This window comes from Vulpes vulpes, chromosome 1 (genome assembly GCF_048418805.1).
Source record: "Vulpes vulpes isolate BD-2025 chromosome 1, VulVul3, whole genome shotgun sequence".
NCBI classification, from domain to species: Eukaryota; Metazoa; Chordata; class Mammalia; order Carnivora; family Canidae; genus Vulpes; species Vulpes vulpes.
This window is the reverse complement of record NC_132780.1, coordinates 90233701-90259708: the sequence shown is the minus strand read 5'-3', so window position 1 is coordinate 90259708 and position 26008 is coordinate 90233701. Positions and strand designations below refer to the sequence as shown.

Here is a 26008-nt window from a genome sequence, read left to right as displayed (position 1 = left end):
TTGGCTTCTGCAGTGCGTTTGTGTTATTTGACATAAAATGTCATACTGATGGTCAGCGCAGACAGGATGAGTTTTATACCAAGGTATATTTTAATTATGATGTGAAGTAATCAAATGTTATATTACTTTGTAAAGAATTCAAGTTAAGAATGGGATAGACATGGCTGGTAATGGAAGGGTGAGCCTTTAAAATCCAGCAGGAAGAAAGACTGGAAGAAGGACTTGCAATTGGATGTAGCCAACCTGACTGTGGTGCTGGTGGTTTATCTCCTTTCCTATCTTCTGGAAGAGTGAATTGACTTCTGCAAATGATTTTTGTGCCACAAATCAATAAATTTGTAGGTTTATTTTGCTAATTAAGTGTTTCTATCAGATATCCTTATATAAACAGTTTCCTGATTTCTTTTTATAGTGTCTTCATCAGGAAAGATAATAGTAATATCCTTTGAAAATACAGGTGTAAAGGCCCACTGACAGGTGCAGCATTGAATCTTGGACAGATTTTACACTGTGTACTTATGTGCATGTGTATGTGTATGTGGGAACATTCAGACACATATATAGCAGCAACTGGTATTTATAGAACTTCTCTTGGGATATCAGCAAGGAGACTTCATTCACTTCAAGTATTGAAGATACGACTTCATGGGACTGAGAAAAATCTTTATTACTATCATTTATAAATGCTACTATTTGAATGGAATGCCCTCATACCTGATCTAATGATAACTTTGATTTTTAGGTTGTAAAGGACAGAAATGTAATTGGTTTAAACCCTGTATAAACTTACCCATGTATCCTGCTTGCATCCTAACTCTTACTTGCCAGTTTTTGATGGCCACAAATTTTAGAGACCAAAGTCATCATTGTTATTTCCTCTCTTCTTTTAGGGAATTCTTTACATTTTATATAAGCTGTACACCTAATGTGGGGCTTGAACTCATGACCCCCGAGATCGGGAGTCACATGCTCTCCCTACTAAGCCAGCTGGGCACTTCAATTCGTTACATTTTATTTATTTATTTTTGTTTTTTAAAAAAGATTTTATTTATTTGTTTATTTATAAGAGACACACAGAGAGAGACAGAGACATAGGCAGAGGGAGAAGCAGGCTCCCTGCGGAGAGCCTGCTGTGGGACTGGATCCCAGGACCCCTGGATCACAATCTGAGCTGAAGGTAGATGTTCAACCACTGAGGCACCCAGGTGTCCCCTTTACATTTTAAATTACATTTATTTTCCCTAAATATTGGATTTAACTGCTGGTTAGAGGAGAAATTGCTGAGGACATTTTCCCGAAATGATTTCTCCCCTAATGATATCTTAATCTTATTGAAAAGCAGCTTCAAATAGTTTTGCAACAAACACATAATACTTTATTATCGAGACAGAGAGAGAGAGAGAGAGAGAGAGCGAGCTATTTTTAAAATGTATATCTATACCAGGCAAAAAGGAGCAAAAACAGCGTTAAGGGTAGGGTTTAATCTTTTCTCCATTTTAGCTAGATAATTCTTTTCTCCAAGCATACCAAATGCTTTGTTCTAGTTGTGCCTCCTGGATCAGTAGAGACTCGGAAGAGAGTAGAAGCAAAAGGCAGGACAGTCAGGCCTCTTCGGGTCTTCCTAGGGAAACTCTTGGGGCAGTTAGAAGGACCAGGTAGGGGTAAAATGAGTTGACACCTTCCACACCCACTCCCTGACTCCTCAGAGTGTTTCTGAGAGCTCATCTGGCAGAGAACCCTGTGGAAACAATCTCACTGGAGACTGGCACTGGAGAGAAGCAGTGGCCATGTGATCACTACCCACCAGCAGCTGAAGGTCAGGCAGAGGAGCTGGGGGTTTGCTCTCTCACTAGTTCTGGGCAGTCATGTCCTCTCTCTCTTCTTTCCCTCCTTCTCTTTCTGTCACACACACACACACACACACACCTCAAGATCTTCAAAGTGTTCATTATATGCACATTCTATTCAGAGGCCAAAAAATGTAACCAACAACAAAAACAAAGCCATGATCTTTGTTAGGTATTATTGACACACATAGAAGTAACAAAAGTGAGCATTTGGGAAGAGAAGTAACTTTAATATACATAAATTATAGTTATTTAATTTAAGAAAACACAAATAATGCTGGTGTTTCTGGAAAGTAGACTTGACACCTCTAGAGTTACGTGAACTTGATAAAGAATAGAAACTCCTTGTTCCTTCAGGTCTCATGAGTTATTGTTATAATTAATAAGGCCGAATTCTAACACAAAGGACCATAATAAAACATTCTTTGAATATTAAAATAATCCTCCCAGAGCCTGTATTAAGCTTTGCAAATTTTAGGCAAGGTATTGTATTGAAACTCTGCCCAAGACATACACAGTAGTGAGTAATGTGTTGCTCTGAAAGCTTTTTGGATTAAAAAAAAATCATGAACTTTGGGTATTAGAATATTTGATTTACCAGATTTTGGCTCCTCTCCTGCCTGTTTCTCTTACTAAACATTCAGACTGAGACTTTACTATGATTATCTAATCTTACTCCATTCTTGGAAGTTTAGCATCTATAAATAGTAGGAAAGGAGACCCTCCTGGATTGTTACGGTGAGTATTTGGCTCTGAATTAAATGAATGTTCAAATCTCTAAGATTTCCAGTAATGTTGAATTTGGCTAGATCATCTGTGGTTATAATATTTCGAGCTTTATGGGGATCCCTGGGTGGCGCAGTGGTTTAGCGCCTGCCTTTGGCCCAGGGCACGATCCTGGAGACCCGGGATCGAATCCCATGTCGGGCTCCCGGTGCATGGAGCCTGCTTCTCCCTCTGCCTATGTCTCTGCCTCTCTCTCTCTCTCTGTGTGACTATCATAAATAAATAAAAATTAAAAAAATATTTCGAGCTTTAAAAATACATGGAAAAAAATAAATAAAAATATATGGGTTCTTCAATAGTGATATGCTTTTTTCCTGATTAGCATTTGTCATTACCCTCACAGTCTTCTCTAAACAAATCTTATGCAGTTTACAATTCTTGTAGCATATGGTTGCTGCCTACAAGCACTTTGTATTCCTTGGCAGACGGCCACATGTGACACTGAAGAATGATTTTCTGGATAAATAGTAAAGAATCTTGCTTTTATCCATTTCTCTACTTGAATTCAACTTTTAAGGTAGGGCTGGGTTAGACCTTTTTTTTCCTTTTCTCCCTCCTCTCCCCTTTCTTTGTCCTCCTGTGCTCCCTTGTTTCCTGTTTTTTTTTTTTGTTCCAGTCTCCCTCTCCCCTAGGTCGAGTAATTTATGCTCTCAGCGATATTAGAAGTTCTTGTCCAGCAATGGTAATGTAATACTCATGTGGACCACTCCAGGTGTCTCTAGCTTTTGCTTTCTTCTAAATCCTCATCTATTTTTCAAGACATTTCGAGAAGGGACCCATTTGTTCTTTGTAGAGAATTCTGCAAAGTAGATAACCTGTTGGTTTGGCCACCTCATCATGCCTATTGAGACCCTGCGTGGACTTCTGTTTTGGAACAATAATAGCTTCTACTTAGCAATAATTGAGACGAGGGCCGGGTATAATATCCTGCAAAGTCCAGGATGGGGAGTGGTTACAAAAAAGGTGCAGGTGTTTTGAGAATATAGATGAAAGCTGTGACAGCAAGAATGGTGGGAAACTCTCTCTCCAGAGCAATAGAAGACAGTGAGGGAACTGGGGACTTGGCAGGGCCAGGTGAACATTCTTTCTCAAGACTCCCATGCACAGGAGGCAGGGAACAAGAGCATAACCTCATCTCAATTGGAGGACCCTCAACCCTTCTACGCTCTTGCTTGTTTTCCCACTTCTAGTGGGAAGGCTACTCCTTGCAGGTAGCCATGAGTGCCTGCTTCCCCACATGGGGCTGCAAGGCAATGCTGAGTTGTGTCTGAGAGGCAGTTGGAAGAAGTGAGCAGTCTACAGCTGTGACTGTTCCCCTTTTCTGTTTACGACTTCTTGTGGCATCTTTGTGTCTATATGTGTTTTGCACACTCACAGTCTAACCCAACTGCTGTTCAGTCATTTGATCCGTTGGTTGGGTTTATTGATCTCCCAATATCCTGTTACTTGTTTTTGCCCAATGTTACATGGCCTAAAGACCTGAATCCTGAACCTACTTCTGATTCATAGAGCATTAGCCTACCCTCATCCCAAGCAAGTAAGAGATACTTTTTTGATTATCATCTAAATATTTTGCACAAGAGAACTCCAAAAAAGGATGAAATGTATGTGTTTTATATATATATATATATATATATATATATATATATACACACACACACACATATTTGTATACATATATATTAAAAATATACAGGTGCACATATAGGTACATAAACTCATATATGTATATATTCACACACATATGTATATATTCACACATATACATATATATGTATATTTACATATATGAATATATTATGTATATAATGTTTAAATGGAACCTGGACATCCATTACTTACTACAGAACTTATTAAAACTATATAGGGAAATAAGTGAAACATTGCATTTTCTATATTTACATATTATAGTGGGAGCCCTGAAACACCAAATCTTACTGCTGATTAAGAAATTGAAGTAAATACCATCTCAATGGAAAATTAGTAGGAATTTCCTATTTGTGTGTTTTGTTGCCATTTGGGAAAATTATACTGTCAACCCGTTACACAGAAAAGCTCCAAATCAGTTATAAATTGAGAACAAATAGCACAGGCTGAATGTGCTCTGCATAACATTTAAAAATGTCTTGATTCTAATTAAGTCTCTTCCCTTAGACATCTCTAGCCCTTAGCGCCTCTTCAGAAGACAGTCTTATGATGAAGATGTAAAGTCAGGGAGAATAGCTTCCAAAGGCACCATGAGGCTTAGTCTACTCCTTCCAGGTTGGTGTCAGCCACTGGGGGCTGCCCAGGGCCCACTGAGGGCCCTCCTGGTAGCCCCTCTGCTGCTTCTTCCAGTGGTGGTGGCGGCCCACTGGGCCCACATGCAAGCACCTCAGGTGGAATTGGCTCACCTGCTGTGGGTGGTGGAGCAGGACCACTTGCCTCCATCACTGGTAGGGAAGCCTCAGCTGGGGACTGTGGGGCCTGACTGGAAGCTTTTGCCTCTGGCTTCTGGGGCTGCTGATCAGCTTGGGCTGCTGCAAAGAGACCCCAGTCTTGGGCCTCTGCTCCCCACCCCACGGGGGGATTACTGGGCCTGGGAGGCACTTCTGCCTCATTGCCAATTCTGGCTTCAGCCTGAGGAGTTAGGGGAGGCAGGGAACTCTCTGAATGACATAAAGGGCCCAGAGGGGATTGTTCTGGCTCCTTGGGGGCCGAGTCACCACCCTCTTGAGGACTGCTGCATTCTGGTTGGATTTCTTTGGACTGGTTAAGGGTTGACTCTGGATGATGAATGGCCATGAAGACTGTGGCCAGATTTTTCACAGCATTGTGAACACTACTGACTTCCTCGGCATCAACCCCTGCACCCCCAGACACAGCAGACTCGGGCTCTTCGTCGGAGGTGTGCTGACTTTGGTTGTCCTTTTCAGGCATTTTTGCGTCTCTAATTTTTTTGTAGAGTTCATTTCTCTCTTCTTGTAAAGCTCGACAGAGGTTCTCCAGCCTCCCAATTTTCATCACGAAGCACTCATATTCTTTAGCTCTCAGCGCTTTCTGTGATTTGAAAACAACAGAAAGCCAAAAAGGCATAAAACAACAAAGCAACATTGCCAGGATGCTCTCTGGAGACGAGCAAAACCATTTGTCCGGAATCTGTCTACCAGACTCTGGGCCCTGACCACAGAATGGTGGCTGAACAGACGGACTCCTGGCCAGGGGCATCGAATCTGTTTCTCCATTGTCTGGTAGACTCTGGTAGAATTTTAATCACTGTATCCTTTTCTTTGGGTAAGAAAGATGGCCAAGCTTCCCCCCTGCCACAGTCCAAATCTCCCAGATCTCTAAGTAGATGCATTTTCTGCTTCCAAGACTTAGGAGTCTTCTAATGGCACAATGAATGAGATGGAGCAAGACCTGGCTGTCAGCAGAGCTTCATCTAGTCTATAGATAAACTGCTGTATGCTAATCCAGCAACTGTTTGATTTATGTTGCTGAATAATAAGCTCATCTCTTTGGAATTGGTTGCAATTTGGGATGAATTGTTAGAACAGTAATTATAATGACAGAAACTCCCCCCACACTAATTCATGATGCTGCTCAAACTGTTCAATTCTCCTCCATTTCTGTAAAAATGTTGGTGTGTTTCTGCATGAAATTGTTCCTCATCATCTCACTCCTCGCCCCCACCTTTGTGCTACTCTGTACCCTTCAAGACTTTTTTTTTTTTCTGTTGATATGGAGAGGCCTTCACCTCTAAACTCTGCCTCGCAGATAATGGCCATGTTTCTTTGGCTTTGTAGTCTCAACAGCTACAGAGCCTGACATAATATCAGTCATTAAATGCCTGTTGGAGGAGTTAAAAAGATCCATCCCCATATCTGTCTATAAAGTAGTACATACCCTGGGTGTTCAGGCTGGTGTCTTCTCTCAATATGTTCAAATCAACTCACTAATATATTCTGCACCTGCCATGTGCCAGGCAGGGAGGAAATTCAAAGACAAGCAAGACACTTGTCCTGCCTTTAAGAAATGTAGTCGAGCAGGCATGGTGCTGATTTGAGGATGGCTTTGGACTCAGCAAGTAGGCTGTGACTTAGGGTCACAAAGCTCTTTGGGAGTCTGGTCCCAATTCTATTTTGCTCTAAATATTTTTATTACAATTTCATATGTCACATCTCAGGGAAAAAGATCAGCTCTTTTTCAAAGATAATAATTTGTGTTGTTAGGTCATAATTATTTTCTAAGTATGGATATTTGGACCAGGCAGGGGGAAATCAGCTCTGGGGAAACCCTCCTTACCTCTTCTATCATGTCTAGCAGAGCTTTGTTACAGTTTTCGAACCGAGCTTTCCACGTGGCTGTGTCCTTCTCCAGCTTCTTCATTTTCTTAGTTGTCTACAGAAATTAGAGTATTTTAATGTTAATCCTGAAGACTTACTATATCGAAAAAAGCTATAAGTTCCATATGCGACACCAAGAAAAGTCCTCTTGTTTACTAGCTGCCGAAGCAAGCAGGTTTGATGTCAAGGAATGAAGATTGAGTGGGGAGAGTCATATTTATTTCTGAATCATCTAGGTCAGTGGTAAACAAGACTTACTTGCACCAGAGCCAATTCATGAAGAAGGAAACTACTTAGGTCCACACTGTTTCGTCAATTGCATTTTCTTTAAAGTAGCTTTATTCAGTCACAAGAATGAACTTGCAATAATGATTTTATTAAATAGAAGACTCTAAGTGAGAAAGCTGGTCAGGCTTTTTAGCCATTAAAATGTTGATACTATCTTGACACATCTGAGAAGTAGTTACACAAAGGCAGCTTTCTATTTTCTTAGGCTTTACATTTTTTTTTAAAAGTTCTTATTTAAATACTAGTAAGTTATCATGCAGTATAATGTTAGCTTAGGTATATAATATAGTGATTTCAGTACTTCCACATATCACCCAGTGCTCATGACAAGTGCCCTTCTTCATCCCCACCACCTATTGTACCCATCCCCCCACCCATCTCCCCTCTGGTGACGATTGGTTTGTTGTCTTTAGTTAAGAGTCTATTTCTTTCTTTCTTTTTTTTTTTTTTTAAAGATTTTATTTATGGCTTCATGTGACACACAGAGAGAGGCAGAGACACAGGCAGAGGGAGAAGCAGGCTCCATGAAGGGAGTCCAATGTGGGACTCGATCCCAGGACTCCAGGATCACACCCTGAGCCAAAGGCAGACACTCAACCGCTGAGCCACCCAGGCGTCCCAAGAGCCTATTTCTTGGTTTGCCTTTCTCTCTCTCTCTCTCTCTCTTTTCCTTTCCTCATTTGTTTTGTTTATTCAATTCCACATATGAGTGAAATCATATGGTGTTTGTCTTTCTCCGACTTATTTCACTTAGCATAAAACTCTCTAGCTCTATCCATGTTGTTGCAAATGGCAAGATTTCATTTTTTGTGGCTGAGTAATATTCTATTGCATATCTAAATGTACCATATCTTCTATATTCATTCATCAGTCTATGGATACTTGGGCTGTTTCGTAATTTGGCTATTGTAGACAATGTTGCTATAAACATCAGGGTGCATATATCCCTTTGACTTAGTGTTTTTCTGTTCTTTGGGCAAGTACTTAATATCGCAATTGCTGGGTCATAGGGTGGTTCTATTTTTAACTTTTCAGGAACCTCCACACTGTCTTTCAGAGTGGCTGCACCAGTTTGGCTTCCCACCAACAGTGCATGAGGGTTCCCCTTCCTCCGCATCCTTGTCAATGTCTGTTGTTTCCTGAGTTGTTAATTTAATTTTTTTTATTTTTTATTTTCAAAAATAACATGATTCTCTTTTATTCCCTTTTTTTTATTTTGCTGGCATTTTTTTTTAATTTTTATTTTTTTATTTATGATAGTCACAGAGAGAGAGAGAGAGAGAGGCAGAGACACGGGCAGAGGGAGAAGCAGGCTCCATGCACCGGGAGCCTGATGTGGGGTTCAATCCCGGGTGTCCAGGATCGCGCCCTGGGCCAAAGGCAGGCGCCAAACCGCTGCGTCACCCAGGGATCCCTTGCTGGCATTTTTTTGATTGGAGTTCAATTTGCCAACATATAGCATAACACCTAGTGCTCATCCCATCAAGTGCCCCCCTCAGTGCTCGTCACCCAGTCACCCCCACCCCCCACCCACCTCCCTTTCCACCACCCCTTGTTCGTTTCCCAGAGTTAGGAGTTTCTCATGTTCTGTCTCCCTTTCTGATATTTCCCACTTATTTTTTTCCTGAGTTGTTAATTTTAGCCATTCTAACAGGCATAAGGTGATATCTCCTTGTAGTTTTGATTTATATTTCCCTGATGATGAGTGATATTGAGCATGTTTTCATGTGTCTCTTGGCCATCTGGATGTCTTCTTTGGAAAATGTCTATTCATGTCTTCTGCCCATTTTTTTTTTTTAATTTGGATTGTTCGTTTCTTGGGTGTTGAGTTTTAAAAGTTCTTTATATATTTTGGATACTAACCCTTTATTAGACATGTCATTTGCAAATATCTTCTCTCATTCCACAGGTTGTCTTTTCATTTTGTTGATTGTTTCCTTTACTGTGCAGAAGTTTTTTTATTTTGATATAATCCCAATAGTTTATTTTTTATTTAATTTTCTTGCCTTAGGAAACATATTTAAGAAGTTGCTATAGCTAATGTCAAAAAAATTCTAGGATTGTTATGGTTTGAGGTCTCACATTTAGTCTTTAATTCATTTTGAATTTATTTTTATTCATTTATTTTTTTAGATTTTATTTATTTATTCATGAGAGAGAGAGAGAGAGAGAGAGAGAGAGAGGAAAAGGTATAGGCAGAGGGAGAAACAGGCTCTCTGTGAGAAGCCTGATGTGGGACTCGATTCCAGGCCCTGGGATCACACCCTGAGCCAAAGGCAGAGGCTCAGCCACTGAGCCACCCAGGAGGCCTTTGCATTTATTTTTGTATTTGGTATAAGAAAGTGGTTCAGTTTCATTCTTTTGCATGTTGTTGTCCAGTTTTCCCAACACCATTTGTTAAAGAGATATTCTTTTTTCCATTGGATATTCTTCCCTGTTTTGTCAAAGATTAATTTACAATATATTAGTGTGTTTATTTCTCAGTTTTCTATTCTGTTCTATTGATCTCTGTGCCTATTTTTGTTTTGATCATACTGTTTTGATCACTACAGCTTTGTAATATAACTTTAAGTCAGGAATTGTGATGCCTCCAGCTTTGTGTTTTGTTTTGTTTTTTTCAAGATTGCTTGGGGTCTTTTGTAGTTTCACACATATTTAGGACTGCTCTAGGTCTGTGAAAAATGCTGTTATTTTGATAAGGATTGCATTAAAGGTATAGATTGCTTTGGGTAGTGTAGAGATTTTAACAATATTTGTTCTTCTGATCCATGAGCATGGAATGTCTTTCCGTTTCTTTGTGTCATCTTCAATTTATTCCATCAGTGTTTTATAGTTCAGATTTTTCATCTCTCTGGTTAGGTTTATTCCTAGGTATCTTACTGTTTTTGGTGCTCATAAATGGAATTGTTTTCTTAATTTCTCTTTCTGCTGCTTCATTATTGGTGTATAGAAATGCAACAGATTTCTGTATGTTGTTTTGTATTCTGTGACTTTACTGAACTCTCTTATCACTTCTAGCAGTTTTTTGGTGGTCTTTGGGTTTTCTATATATAGTATCATATCATCTGCAAATAGTGAAAGTTTTACTTCTTCCTTGCTGATCTGGATCCATTTTATTTCTTTTTGTTGTCTGAGTGCTGTGTTTAGCACTTCTAGTACTATATTGAATGAAAGTGGTGAGAGTGGCCATCCCTGTCTTGTTCCTGACTGTAAAGGAAAAGCTCTCAGTTTCTCCTCATTTAGGAAAACACTTGCTGTGGGTTTTTCATATATGGCCTTTATTATGTTGAGGTATGTTCCTTTATCAATGCTTTTTCTGCATCTATTGAAATGATCATATATGTTTCTTATCCTTTCTTTTATTAATGCGATGATGTATCACATTGATTGATTTGCAAATATTGAACTGCTCTTGCAACACAGGGATAAATCCCACTTGATTATGGCGAATGATTCTTTTAATGTATTGCTGGATTTGGCTTCTAGTATTTTACTGAAAATTTGTGCATCTATGTTCATCAGGGATATTGGCCTGTGCTTCTCTTTTTTAGAGATGTCTTTATCTGGTTTTGGTATCAGGATAATGCTGGCTTGGTTGAATGTATTTGGAGGTTTTCCTTCCTTTTCCTTTTTTTTCAAGTAGTTTGAGAAGAATGGGTATTAACTCTTCTTTAAATGTTTGGTAGAATTCACCTGTCAATCCATCTGGTCCAGACTTTCGTTTGTTGGGATTTTCTTGGTTACTGATTAAATTTCTTTGCTGGTTATCAGTCTGTTTAAGTTTTCTGTTTCTTCCTATTTCAGTTCTGGTAATCTATATGTTTCTAGGAATTTATCAATTTCTTTTAGATTGTCCAATTTTTTGGCATATAGTTTTTCATAATGTTCTCTTATAATTGTTTGTATTTCTGTGCTGCTGGTTGTTATTTCTCTTTCATCTTTGATTTTTAAAATTTATTTATTTATTTTCTCTTCTTTTTGGTAGGTCTGGCTAGAAGTTTGCCAATTTTATTATTTTTTTTTTAAAGAACCAGCTTCTAGTTTAACTGTTCTATTGCTTTTTTAGTTTCCATATAATTTATTTCTGCTCTAATCTCTTCTTCTTCTTCTTCTTCTTCTTCTTCTTCTTCTTCTTCTTCTTCTTCTTCCTTTTCTTCTTCAGAAAAGCAGACTGCCACATGTAGCACCTCATTTGGATGGGTCTTGAGTCTTAGAAGCTTGACTACCCTACCTTCTCCTACAAATGGACCTTGAGAGCTTGTTTGAAGTTCTTGGAGGGGAATGTAGTTACTTGTATATCCCTGACTAAAGAACAGTCTTCCTCTATCGAAACACCCACCTAGCTAGCCAGATCAACGGAATCAATCCTGGTGGTCAATGGAGTGGTGGATGTTGCAGCCAGGTGGCCCTCACATCCTCTCCTCTAATCTTTATTATTTCCTTATTTTGCAGGTGTTAGGCTTCGTTTGTTCTTTATCTAGCTCCTTTAGGTGTAAGATGAGGTTGTTTTTTTGATTTTTGATATTTTTTTATTTCTTGAGGTAGGCCTGTACTGCTATATACTTTCCTGTTCGGACCACTTTTGTTGCATCCCAAAGGTTTTGGGCTATTGTGTTTTCATTTTCATTTGTTTCCATATATTTTTAAATTTCTGCATTGATTTCCTGGCTGACCCATTCATTTTTTAGTAGCATGTTGTTTAACCTCCATGTACTTGTGGTTTTTTCCAGATTTTTTTCTTGTGATTGACTTCATAGCATTGTGGTCAGAAAAGATGCATGGTATGACTTCAATCTTTTTGTATTTGTTGTGGCCTATTTTATAATCTATGATCTATTCTGGAGAATGTGCCATGTGCACTTGTAAAGAATATGTATTCTGATGTTTTAGGATGGAATGTTCTGAATATCTGTTAAGTCCATCTGGTCCAATGTGTCATTCAAAGCCACCATTTTCTTGTATGTTTTCTGTTTAGATGACCTGTTCATTGATATGTTAAAGTCCCTTACTATTATTGTATTATTATCAATTAGTTCCCTTACTTTTGTTATTGTTTTATATATGTGGGTGCTCCTATGTTAGGTGCATAAATATTTACAATTGTTAAAGCTTCTTGTTGGATCATTCCCCTTTATTATTATATAGTGCCTTTCTTTTTTTCTTGTTACAGGCTTTGTTTTAAAGTTTACCTGGGGGCAGCCCCTGTGGCTCAGAGGTTAAGAGCTGCCTTCAGCCCAGGGCGTGATCCTGGAGTCCCAGGATTGAGTCCCATGTCAGGCTCCCTGCATGGGGCTTGCTTCTCCCTCTGCCTGTGTCTCTGCCTTTCTCTCTCTGTATCTCTCATGAATAAATAAATAAAATCTTTAAAAAAAATAAAGTTTACTTGGTTTACTTGGTCTGATACAAGTATTGCTACTCTGGCTTTCTTTTGATATCCATTTGCATGATAAATATTCCTTCATCCCCCCACTTTCAATCTGCAGGTGCTTTAGGTCTAAAATGCGTCTCTTGAGGGCAGTATGTAGGTGGATCTTTTTTTTTTTTAATCCATTCTGACTCCTACGTCTTTTGATTGGAGCATTTAGTCCATTTATATTCAAAGTATCATTGATAGATATGTATTTATTGCTATTTTATTACTTGTTTTGTGGTTGTTTCTGGAGATTTTCCCTGATCCTTTCTTGTCTTTCTCTCTTTCATGTTTTACTGATTTTCTTTAGTGATTTACTTGGATTTCTTTCTCTTTGTTCTTTGTTCTTTGCATGTTTTTTAGTGGTTTTTGATATGTGGTTACCATTAGGTTTGTATATAACCTCTTCTGCAAATAGCAGTTTAAATTAAAATTATCGTCATTCAGGGTTGAACTCATTCTTCTCTCCTCCTTTTAAGTATATGTTATTATATTTTATACCTTTTTTTAAAAAAATTGTATTTATTTATGATAGTCACAGAGAGAGAGAGAGAGGCAGAGACACAGGCGGAGGAAGAAGCAGGCTCCACGCACCGGAAGCCCGATGTGGGACTCGATCCCGGGTCTCCAGGATCACACCCTGGGCCAAAGGCAGGCGCCAAACCGCTGCGCCACCCAGGGATCCCTATTTTATACCTTTTTAATGAGAATTCTTTGACTGATTTTTACAGAAGTATTCACTTTTACTGCTTTTGTGCTTCCTGCCTTTATACTGTCACCTTAGGTCTCACCTCTGAACTCAAAGAGTCTCCTTTAATATTTCTTACAGGGCTGATTTAGTGGTCACAAACTCCTTTAGTTTTTGCTTGTCTTGGAAACTCTTTATCTCTCCTTCTATTCTGAATGATAGCCTTCCTGGATTGAGTATTCTTAGGTGCAGATTTTTTTTCCCATTCAGCACTTTGAATGTATCATGCCACTCCCTTCTGGCTTGCCAACACTCTGTTGAGAACTCCCCAGCTAGCCTTTTGGCTTTTCCTTTGTAAGTTAAGGACTTTGACTATCTTGCTGCTGTTAAGATTTTTTTTCTCTATCACTATATTTTGCAAATATAATTACATAAGTAATTAAAAGACATAAGTAAGTAAAAGACATAAGTATGTCTTGGTGTTGGCCTGCTTTTGTTGATTTTGATGGGAGTTCTTTGTGTATTGTTTTAATTTTTAATTTTTTTTTAATTTTTTACTTATTTTTTTTTCTTTTTCTTTGTGTCTTTCGAATCTGGATATCTGTTTCCTTCCCCAGGTAAGAGAAGAAGTTTTCAGCTATTATTTCCTCAGATAAATTTTCTGTCCCCTTTATCTTCTTCTTCTTCTTTTGGGACTCCTAGAATATAAATGTTATTACATCTGATGGAGTCACTGAGTTTCCTAAGTATATTCTCATGTTGCAAAATTCTTCTTTCTCTCTTTTGTTCAGCCTCTTTACTTTCCATTACTTTGTCTTCCAGGTCACTAATTTGTTCCTCTGCTTCTTCTATCCTGCTGTTCATTGCATCAAGCCTGTTTCCAATCTTGTTTATTGCATTCTTCATCTCTGATTGATTCTTTTTAAACTATTTATCTCTGTAGTAAGGGTCTCACTGTTGTTTTCTATTTGTTTCTCAAGGTCAGTGAGTAGTCTTATGACTGTTGCTTTAAGTTTTCCATCAGACATGTTACTTATAGTTGTTTTGCTTAGGTCTTGGGCTGTGGTCTCATCTTAGTCTTTCACTTTGGATCAATTTCTCCATCTTAACACTTTGTCTAAGTCTCTGTATTCTATGTCTTAGAAAGGCCACTTCTGTCTCCTGCTCCTGAAAGTAATGGTTTAATGAAGAAGAGGTCATGTAGTGCCCAGAATCTGGTGCTTCAGGGAAGGTCTCTGGTGTATGCCACGGCAGCCAGCATCCATGCTGTGCTGCTTTCTGCAGGTGGCTCTGTGTTTATGCTGGAGGGACAGAGGAGAGAAATGGTGCTGGCCAGCTCCTTTTTTCCTGGAGATGTGTTTCCATGAATGATGCCTCCAACGGACATGCTATGAGAAGACTGAATAATGTCCCCATTGTGTGCTGTCCCAGGTGCTCTTCAGATGACTGCTTCCACATTGTCTACCCTGGGTTTCTTGCCTGCTTCTCTCCAGCCAAGCCTGCTGACCTTTAAACCAGGCTTTAAGACATGCTGGTTCTAACAGCTTACAAAATTCAGCCCCTCTCATTTTCTAAGCCAATGGCTTTGGAGAAATGTTCTCCTTGTGCATTCCCCTGTGTGCTCCTCTCTCTCTCTCTCTCCTCCATGACCACAGCTCCCTCCCTCCATAGCAGCTGTGATCTGTTTCTCCCCAGAATCACAGCTCTGCACTTCCCACCTTCTTTGATATGGCCTCTTCTCTCTCTTTAGTTGTGGAGTTCATTCTACCAATCTACAGGTCAATTTCTGGGGTATTTAGGATAATTTGATAGTTATCTAGTGTTTGCTGGCTGAGGCAAGCCTAGGATTCTCCTACTCCACCACCATCTTCTTGCTCCCTTTGTCTTTACATTTGTAGGTTGTGGTGGGATTCATAGAATGTGATTACACGCATTTTTCATTTCACCCTTGAAATAGTTTCATAAGGAAAGTTCTGTTTCACCTCCACTTTATCACTGGGGAAATTGAGGCTCAGAGAAGTGGAAGAATATTCAGGTGAGTTAGCAGAAGAGTGGGGCTAGAGTTACTTTGTTTTATTTAATGCAACATATGCTGGTCACCAGTAGGGAACTGGGTGTAGGGGATACAGAATTTAATGAAATGCAGCCCATCATTTTTTAACCTGAAACTTTGGCTCTCTGCTCTACTTGGATGAAGGGAAGGTCAGGCATGTAATCAGGTGTAGTTTCTCTGGATGAACCACCCCTGGGCACTTGCTGCTTTTGCCATGCTGAGGCTGGGGTAGACTTGGAGACCAGAGGCTGGGCCCAGGCTGTCAGCCCCTGGGCTCTATAAGGAAGCTGGGTGAGACTTAACTGATTTTTAATTTTGATCATTTCTTAACCAACTTAGTAGTTTAGAAACTTTTTAAATTTCATCAACCTCTTTAAGAATTTGACGAAATCTATGGAACCACAGTCAAAGAAATGCAATATGCCCATCAATTTTGTGTGTGTATGCTAATTCTCAGGTCAACTTTAAAAGTCAGTAAATAAATCCTTAATTAAAAATTCCTGTTCCAATATTTATTCCAATCTTAGTACTGTATAGTGAAAAAAAGATTTTTGAAAAATAGATAGTTCCATCCCGAGAGGAAAAGCTGTAACTTTTTTTTTTTTTTTAATGATAGTCACAGAGAGAGAGAGAGAGAGGCAGAGACACAGGCAGAGGGAGAAGCAGGCTCCATGCACCGGGAGCCCGATGTGGGATTCGATCCCGGGTCTCCAGGATTGCGCCCTGGGCCAAAGGCAGACACCAAACCGCTGTGCCACCCAGGGATCCCGAAAAGCTGTAACTTTTAACCAGTGTTGGCCTACTTATGTTTGTTCACTGAATTGTGAAATTTATCATATAATTTTAAGAAAATGTTTTAATTTTTTTTGTTTTTAAAAAAGATTTTACTTATTTATTTGACAGAGAAAGAGAGAGAGAGAGAGAGAGCACAAGCAGGAGGAGTGTAGGTGGCAGGAGAAGCAGGCTCCCCATTGAGCAAGGAGCCCAATGCAGGGCTGGATCCCAGGATCTTGGGATCATGACATGAGCTGAAGGCAGATGCTTAACTGACTGAGCCACCAAGGCACCCCAAGAAAGTGTTTTAGAAAGATACTTTGTGCACTTAAAAAAAGTTAATGCCAATGCTTCTTAAGAAACACAATTTTGATGCTGATTTTATTTTGGGAAAATATTGTATTGAATAAAATTTAAATATTATGTCTAATAATAATATTTAGTACTTTATATTTGTAAGCGAGTATAAGAAAGGTTAAAATTCTTTAAAATATATTAATTTATTTGAATTTCACAATCTTGTGAAGTAGGCAAGGGAATAGTATCTTAATTTATAGATAAGAAAAAGAAAATTGAAGGGAAGTTAAATGGATTGTCCAATGCTACTTGAGGAGTAACAACACACCCAGAATCTGAATTCAGGCTTCCTTCTCATTCAAGGCTCTGTCAATTATATCATACTACATATATTCTCTTCTAAGAAGGATTGGAAGAGTTGTATGAAATGGTTTTTCTACTATAAAATTGTACTCTTGCATATTTATATGAAAGTTGTTCCTTCAATCTTTAAAAATTAGATTTTTAAGAAATTTCAGTATAAACAACATAATGTGAAATTGCTAGCTCTTGTCTTTTTTTTTTTTTTTTTTTTTTTTTTTGCTCTCTATGGACTAGAAAATATTCTTTCACAAAGTGAAAATGTATCCTAGTGTTTTTGGACTCTTCCTGAGATTAATTCACTAGATACTTACCAATAAAAAAAATACAGTTTAAATCTCATTTGAATATATAAATGTTTAATTACTTCATGAAATGCATTGAGTTATCTTAATGAGAGAAAAATGAACCCAAAGGAGAATTGCCTGTCATAATAGAAAATGTCAGAGTTTATGGGGAATAAGTAATACTCACTTTATCCATTTCCTGTTTGAAAGTGGCAAACACCTCATTGCTTTTTGTTAGTGTGTTCTGGAACTCTTCAAACCTTCCAGAGTAGAGGGTAAGCTGTTAACAGGGGAAAAAGTAGATCTCTTTTAGAGCTGCTTTCAGAATGCTTCCAGAACAAAACAACTTGTCATTGTTCATTATTTGAGAAGAAAAGTGATTAAAGGGAATTCTCAATACAATGTTAGTAATATGTTCAGTTCTTGTATTTACTATGAGATCAACCTAAGTCAGTGAGTATGACTGAAGGAGATCTTTAAAGAAAAATGAAATAGTAACATATGTCATCATTTCATTATAACTTTTACCAACAAACTTTTATTGAGCACTGAACATATGCATCGACTATATGTACAAAAGCATTTAACACATGACTACTGTTTTTGAGAGACTTGCACTCCTGATAGGAAGATTAATCTCAAAGACAACTTGATTATGGTATAGTGACTACAAAGTGAAAGTTCATTAAGTATAGTGCCCATCAGAGAAGGAAGTAAGCATGGCAGGTGTTCATGTGAGCCATGTTTTTGTGGACAAGGCTTACCTTGAACTTGGTCTTGAAGGGAGTGAGAATGTAGACAGATGAAAAGAAGTGGTATGAAAGGTGGGCCAGACATGGGTGGCCGCCATTATATAGCTTGTGCCACACTAAGCAACAGCTATTTGCATTTTGGTCAATTTGCTTTTGTATGTTTATGAATACAGTGTTTTAGCCAAAAGCAGTTAAATGCCCCTTTTCATCAAAATCATACTAATTTTCTACAGATGGAAAGAATGAGTCTCAAGGAAGGAATGCCCTTTCTAATGTGCACACAATATAAAACATCATATGGGTTAACACTGGCAAATGTGTGGCTCACCCCTATCTATCCTTATTCCAAGGCTTGAGTTTGAGGTAGGAATAAAGCAAGACAGAGAAGGAAAGTGTGTTGCTAGTGAAAGTAATGCAATAATAAAATCTTGCTTTCGAAAATGATTTTAGAATAGCATGCTTTGAGTGAGTGGAAATTTAATATGGATGATACCTGTTAGTAAAGCCTGCATTTTCAAATGAGTGTTTAGTACTGTTGACTGCCTGGAACTGCTCCAACTCTTCAAATGAGGACAAAATGACTAGCTGGGGGTACCTGTGACACTGTCATTTTGAAAGCAGAGTTCTGCTTTCTGGAGGGTTCTTTTTCTGGAGACTTCTCAGTCTTGGGGGTGAGAGGTAGACTATGGGAATCAAACAAGCCCTAGAACCCAGAAAATCTGCTTATCCAGAATGGCTTATTCTGAAATGTTTTAGAATGGCAGAGATTTTACTGCACTAAACAAGAACAACAAAATAATTAACACAAAACACTTCCACAGGATAGATTTTCCAAAGAAAAGTCAAACAATGGCTGGCCATCATCTTGGAATCATCCCTTAGCTCTGTGAATATGTGACAGAGCTTGGAACAACTCTGGTGGCCTAAAATTTGAAATTTGTTTCCTGTGATTCCTTGGCACACAGATTAAAGAAGACTGAGTAAAGGGGCATTGGGGAATTCATAACGAGGAAAGTACTCTAGGGTTTTACACACACACACACACAGACACAAACACACACAGTGCATAAGATAATCCTTACTCATTAACTCCTTATGTGCAAAGTACTCTTGACATATTCTATTTAATTCCATTTCATTTTTTTCAAAGTACTGGCTGGAATCCACTGAATTGATTTCAGGGCCCATGAGTAGGTTAAGCCTGTTAATCCGAAGATAAGCTTCTATAGGTCTGGCTACCTATACTGCACATGATCTAATGGTCTAGGGTGAGAACCGAAACTCTGGGCTGATCCTCTTCACATTCTATCACAAAATCCGTTTATTGGCACTCTTGGTCACATCTCCTGTTAAGCTTCTTTTTCTGACTTTCTCTCCTTTCTTTTCCTCACTTCTCAGTAATTCCTGCAGAGTTACAGGATAGTGGTAGATACTCTGGCCTCCTGAGTAGGTTCTTCCAAACCCACTCTTGCAGCCCTGTAGTCGCAGGCTGCAGACAGGAGAGCAGGAGTGTGCACATGCACTGTCCCTTGCTTGACAGTATCAGCAAGGAACAACCGCACCCACCTTGGTCAGCTTCTCCCCTTCCTTTGGGCAAAATGCTCTTTTGGGTGTATAGGTTGGGTAGATTTTGTTTCCCTTCCTCATGTTTTCTTGTGGCATGGAGAAGGCAGACACACCCAGAGTGCCAGGAAGTAGTGTCTCATTTCATTACCACTTCTCCTGGCCTTTTTCTAGTGCCTGTTTTTTTCTTCCCTCAACTGTTTTTTTTTCTTTTTAATTAGGGTAAATACATGTAATATAAGATTTGCCATCTCAACTACTTTAAATGTGCAGTTCGGTACTGTTAACTATAGTCACATTGTTGTGTAACCAATCTCAAGAACTATTTCATCTTGCAAAACTGAAACTCGACACCTATGAACCAGTTAACTCCCCATTTCCCTTCTAGAACTGTTTTTCGTACTCAGCTTTTCTTCTTATTTGACCTCTTTGCTGTAGGTGGCAAAATCTGTGTGGATTATAACTTTTCCCAGGTAACCAACTCTCTCTTTACTTATACTACTTAAAAATAGACACTTCCTGTTATTTTATGGATATTTGTTTGCTAATATGTTCCTTTCTCACTATTATGCTGACATGATGCCTGTTTGGTTTCATGTGTCATATTCCTGCTCTTATTTTGGGATTTCAGAGAAGCATGGAAGGGACATTCAGAGGTCATCCACAGTGCTCCTGCCAGAAGCAGAAATAGAAACAAACTCTTCTAGGGTTAGTAATAACAACAATTGCCCCCAACATTTTCATTGGTAAGTGGGTGAGCGACACTCACATTCTTTGAATAGAGCACTGAATTTGAATTACAAACATTTATAGCATATAGGAAACAGAAGCATGTCCAGGAATTCGCCTAGCAAACTTACGAGATTCGGTTTGGGAACAAGTCCAATAATAATAGTTGCAGAGTAATCTCTCATCATCTATATGGAAGGTGAGGACTTCTGAGTTTAAAGGCTCTGATTACTGTCTTTAACAATTTACCTGATGATCTTTAACCCTTGGGCTGTTTTTTTGTTTTGTTTTGTTTTTGTGGCTGCGTTGTTACGATTGCTGGCTTTCCACATCTACCATCTTCATCTGTATCGATCCAATGAACACTCTATTTGTAGTGACAATTGTATCCCATTGATCATTTCTGTCATTTACTCTGTTGCCTTGGTTCATATAATTGAAAGCCAGACATCTCTTCCCTAAGTGAAAACCATGTCCCAAACTGGCAAGCTGTTGTCTTATGGCTAAAAGTGACTTCGTCTAGTAAAACACAATTTGTCCTTGTCCTTGCTCAGATTGTAGAAATGGGGACTTAAGACCTCTGCCTCCTACCACCCCTGTCCTTTAAAGATTGTGAAACCAAAGGAAGTGTTCAAGTGCTATGCCAACTAACCTGTGGTAGATTGTGTTTCTCAAAGTTTAAAGGTTTTAAAAATAAAATGTTGCTACTTATCAAGAGAAACTTTAAACATGATTACATATAGGTTTTGGGGGCCTGTATATTCTTCTTGAAGATTAAGTTATTCCTGGAGTTTTAGAAAGTGCCTGAAGACAAGAGACAGACAAGGCAGGGAGCGGTCCTTGCCAAGAGCCACACACCACGAAAAACAAAGCAATAGAGGAGAAGGCAAGATTAACCCAGCTTAGGACCACACGGCTTCAATTCTGGAAATTCTCTGCATTCAAGAACTAGAGCTGACAGGGTCTTGAGATCATCTTTTCCAGTGGCTCTTAATTTTTTTTTGCAAATAAGACTCCTTTTGTCTCGTATATCCTTATATAGATCTTCACCCATGAAATAATAGTGATATTGGTTCATACAACTAATTGTTAGCATTTTTATCAATGTTGTTGTTATCACTAGATTGTGAATTTAATTAGGCAGAGATTTTTGATTCTCTTACTGATTAGTATATCTTCAACACCTATAACCTTGCCTAGCGCTAAGCAGGTGCTCAATAAATATTGGTTGAAATAATTATGCTTATTATGGGTCAGGCATGGAGCTAAGTGCTCTGAGTGCATAATTTGAAAGCAAACTGCATATATTACATGTTCATTAACTCATTTTCTTTTTATAAACTTAACCAAACATATGAACAGTTACCATCCATAGCTCTGAAGGAGAGCTGTCATAATGTCAAAAACAACTGTATTTTAGATAGTAGCTGCTGCCTTGTATGCTGTTATGTTTTGGGAATACTGAATACTGAATAGTAAAGTCTCCCTGGGATCGGAGAACTCCAAAGCTTGTGATACATTATAGTATCCTTATTTTACAGTCAAGGAGATTTAGGTATAAGGAGGTTCAGATGAATTGCACAGGGTTAGATAAATTCTGAGCAGCAGAGCCAGGACTCTGACCCAGGTCCCTGGACTCAGTCCAGTATTGATGGGCAAATGAGAAACCTGGGCAAGTCTAAAACCCCTGGTAGATGCTTTTTCAAATTTGAGGGGGTATAGGTGGGAAGTTGGGTCACACCTTTATGTTTTATTCCACAGGTCTTTAAAGGCCTACATTCTGATGCTAGCTGAATACATGACTCTCTCATTGCATTTGGTTCACACTGGAAAAGTCTGCTTTAGGAAGGTTAGATATAAAAATGTTATCTGTGTCTTTGTCTGCAGTGATACAACTTGTGATTTTAAGTTTCTTATTTGCTTCTTTAAAATCAAGAAGTATTCATTGAACTTGTTTATTCATGTAATGACAAGTTTTTTGCTTTGGTTTTTAGAGTGAATAAGTGTATAGCAGTCAGCACATCAACATTTACAAGTGAATCACTCAGGTCTTAAACTAACACTGCCCAGCTTGGAAGCCTTCTGACTTCCTCAACTTCTGTGAATTTATTTGTTCTGTATGACTTTATAGTCCTTCTCTCACTAGGACATTTCTCCCAGCTGGGGTGCTAGTGCTTCTTTACAGCTCAGCCCTAGGATGACTCACCTGGAATATGACAGGGAACCTTTCCCAGAAGGCGCAGGGCCACAAGGGCACGGGAAAGAGGGATAGAGTCATCTGTTGCCTGAGGCTTTGAGTGTGAATTATGAATTCTTATAGTCTCATTAGAACACGCACATGACATCACGGAGCCAAATCAAAATTGTGCCCTACTTGTCCATCGTCTCTAGTCATTAACCACTGACAAGGCCAACCTATGATAGCACAAAAACTTAGGTGCTGACTTAATTTTTCTAATTTCCTTTGTTATAAACGATATCAAACCAGTACAGATATTTTCAGTATTGACAGTTCTGTATGGTGCATCTGACCATTTGCCATTTTATTCTTACTTAAATAGGGTAATGGGGAGGAGAGAAAGGAGACATATTATGGACAGGCAGGAATCTGGACCCCAGCTCATTCTAGTGAACCATTTCAGGGCCCCTACTGATATATCAACAAACCTTTTGACTGGATGTTGTTGTGGAGAATTTATTTTTCTTAGATATAATACTGTGCTTTTCTTTTTACTTTAAAATCATAAGTATGAAGTTAGTGTTCATTTCTAATTCCTGCCCCCCTGTGACACATAAATCCTGGTGCAGACTATCTTTGGTTCACAGCCCCTTTATGTGGGGACAGCAAGGAGAGTACACCTCATGCACTGTTGTCTCCCCCACTTCACCTGAGCCTGCAGGACTGTCTCTTGTTCCTTCAGTACTTTGGCCTGAAGTTTCCACTCTGCTGCCTGGTTCAGCAACTGTGAGAAGAAAGAATGCATGGAGAGACTGTCAAATTGTCCTTTACATCACCATTTGGTGATAATTTGTGTATAAAACTTAATAACTTGCTGGTTAACCCTCTTTAAGTAAGTTTTAGGGAACTTTGCAAAATATCTTAGAAAGCAGCTAGTCTGAACAGTTGGATTCTCCACTAAAAGTTTGTGGTTCTCCTGGTTAAAAAAAAGAGAAAAATAATCTCCAACTCAAGCATGAATCATGCAAAATTTAACCTCCCACCAAATTCTGGAACATTCTCTAGCAGTCCTGCTCAACCATCATTCAGCCTCTGCTTGGACATCTCCAGAGCACCCCCACCTGGATCACTGTTGTGAACAAGTGTTCCTTTATATTAAACTCAAAGTTATTCTCCCAGACCACAGTTCTCCACCATAGCATGCATCAGAATCTGCTAGGCAGCATGTTAAAATGTAGATCCCTCTCAAAGAATGTAAACTAGGAAGTGTAGGGTGTGGTTGAAGTCTATAGTGAGAGCAAATACCCAAGATAGTTTGGATGTTGGTGTTCCCTGAATTACATTTTGAGAAACACTGGGTTAGAAATTTGACCTATTATTCCAAATCTTGTAGAATATTTATGAAATAAGTCTTATCCTGCTTCCACAAGACAGCCTTTCGAGTACAACCAAGGTCCTTATATCAAAGACAGCCGTAACTGGGAGCTGATAGGTTACATTGAAAAAGTTATTCTAGGCATAAAAGTGACACAAATATATGTAAAACATGTTATTTTTGGGGTGCCTCATTGACTTAGTCTGTTAAGCATCTGATTCTTGATTTTGGCTCAGGTCACCACCTCAGGGTCATGAGACTGAGCCCTGTGTTGGGCTTCACACTCAGTAGGGAGTCTGCTTCCTCCTTCTCCCTCTCCCTCTGCCCCTTCCCTTACTTGTGCTCTCTCTGTCTCTCCCTCTCTTTCCAATCAATCAATATTTAAAAATAATAAAATATCTTATTTTAACTTAAGATGTATGTTTATTTATTTATTTATTTTTTATTTGTTAGTTTTAAAATTTAAAAAAAAAATTTTTTTTAATTTTTATTTATTTATGATAGTCACAGAGAGAGAGAGAGAGAGAGGCAGAGACACAGGCAGAGGGAGAAACAGGCTCCATGCACCGGGAGCCCGACGTGGGATTCGATCCTGGGTCTCCAGGATCGCGCCCTGGGTCAAAGGCAGGCGCCAAACCGCTGCGCCACCCAGGGATCCCTTATTTGTTAGTTTTGATAGAGAGCTACGCTCTTTGTTTTGGATATAGGTCTTCTGATTGGACTTCAGAGGAGTTTCTTATATATTTTGTTTTGTTTTTGTAAAAATTATGTCCATAATGTGCTATTTAAAATTTATATATATATATTTTTTACTTTTTTAAACAATAGTACTAGAACCTACAGCCCTAAAGATTTTTGTGAAGAAGCTTGATTGGATCATTCTTTGGAATTGTATAGCTTTCTCTCTGTCTTTTATAGCTACTCCCATCTAACTTGACAATTGTTTGTGCTATTTGCCTACATTTAGTCTTTCAAAGCATTAAGCATAGTTTTCATAGAAACAACTCTTTCTTTTCACACTTACATTTCATCCATTTCTGTGTCATTCTGTTGGTTTTCATAATACAAAAGCAAGAATAACTTTGGGAGCAAAGAGCTAATTTTTGGTCAGTGCCATCTTACTTATCTTGGGAACCCATGTGTAGAAACTCAAGTGGTTGTCTAGCTACAGGATTCAACTTGTTATAGGCATCTGTTAGTGTGTTGACAGAGAGAATGGTGGACATCATGGACATCATAGCTAGTCAATTAGGTGGCCATCAGTTTAAGAAGTTTCTAGTGTATTTGAAGATAAGCTGATTTAGATTTCCTTTTTCTTTACTCCTGTTTTTAAAAATGTCCATTTTTGGTAATTAGAACAAAAAACAATAATAAAGTTATTTTTAAAAACTTAGAAGCATTGTTTTTCTAATCCAAGTTTATCTTTTTCTCACGGTTCAAATTCTCCATTTGTAAAGTGAATTATCTGTTCCTCAACACCTCCCAGTGAGCAGTGAAGGCTAATTGTTATAGAAGTACAATCAACGCATCCTCTGGAGGTCTGAGGCAGCTGTGGGGTACAGGACCTGCAGGGTCCCCTCTGGCCCTCTGAGCCCCTGCTTCACAGAGCAGGCTGAGGAACCCAGTTCCTGACCGTGAGGGAGGAAGGTGGCTGCATGTTCTGCTTGGGATGAATAAACTTTCCTGCTCTCACTTGATTATTTCATCACTTTCAAAAAGAAGCATCAGAGCTGGAACCCAGGCTGGTGGCTAGCTCTGAAGAACTGAGGGCGGTATATTTTTGGACTCAAATCTGCTATTTTGCTAAACCAGCGTAGAAAATAGGGCAGCACACTAGTTTCTTGCTAAGGCTGGGTCACCTCAAAACCACCCCTAGTCTTTTTCAAGTGAAGCTTTGTCTAGTTATCCTTCTGTCATGTCTCATATGTTATATATCAAAGGTACTGATATCCTAAAGGAAGTATACTTTGCCTAAGAGAGTAATTACACCAACAGTGGAATAGCTATTTTCCTGGGTTCTATATAATTAAATGCTTTATTTCTTATTTTGAGGGCTTTCGTTGTTGCTATTCACACTACTGCCGGAGGCCACCTCTTTCTCGTGAGGCGGGCGCAGCTCAAGCATCCTCCCTTCCAGAAGGCTTCCTGGTCCCCCAGGCTACATACAGTCTGCCCCGTCCTTCTGCTCTTCTTCTTTTCAATTCCTCCTTATTTCCCTAGTAGCACTGATTATTATCTGAAATTTTCCTCCTTGCTTGCTTATTGCCTATCTTTTCTTTTCTTTTTTTTTTTTTT

General features: G+C 38.8%; 1 protein-coding gene across 1 annotated transcript in view; it reads right to left on the bottom strand.

The window, feature by feature from the left end:
- Positions 1-1997: 1997 nt before the first annotated feature.
- The window catches only part of TXLNB (taxilin beta), a 50635-nt gene continuing 26624 nt past the window's right edge, over positions 1998-26008 (bottom strand). Inside the window, exons 7-10 of the mRNA XM_025997808.2 lie at positions 23048-23122; positions 17303-17395; positions 6918-7013; positions 1998-5672 (exon numbers count right to left, since the gene is read on the bottom strand). Of these exons, the coding sequence (XP_025853593.1) occupies positions 4878-5672; positions 6918-7013; positions 17303-17395; positions 23048-23122 (1059 nt within the window). The 3' untranslated portion in view covers positions 1998-4877. The remainder of the gene's footprint in view (positions 5673-6917; positions 7014-17302; positions 17396-23047; positions 23123-26008) is intronic.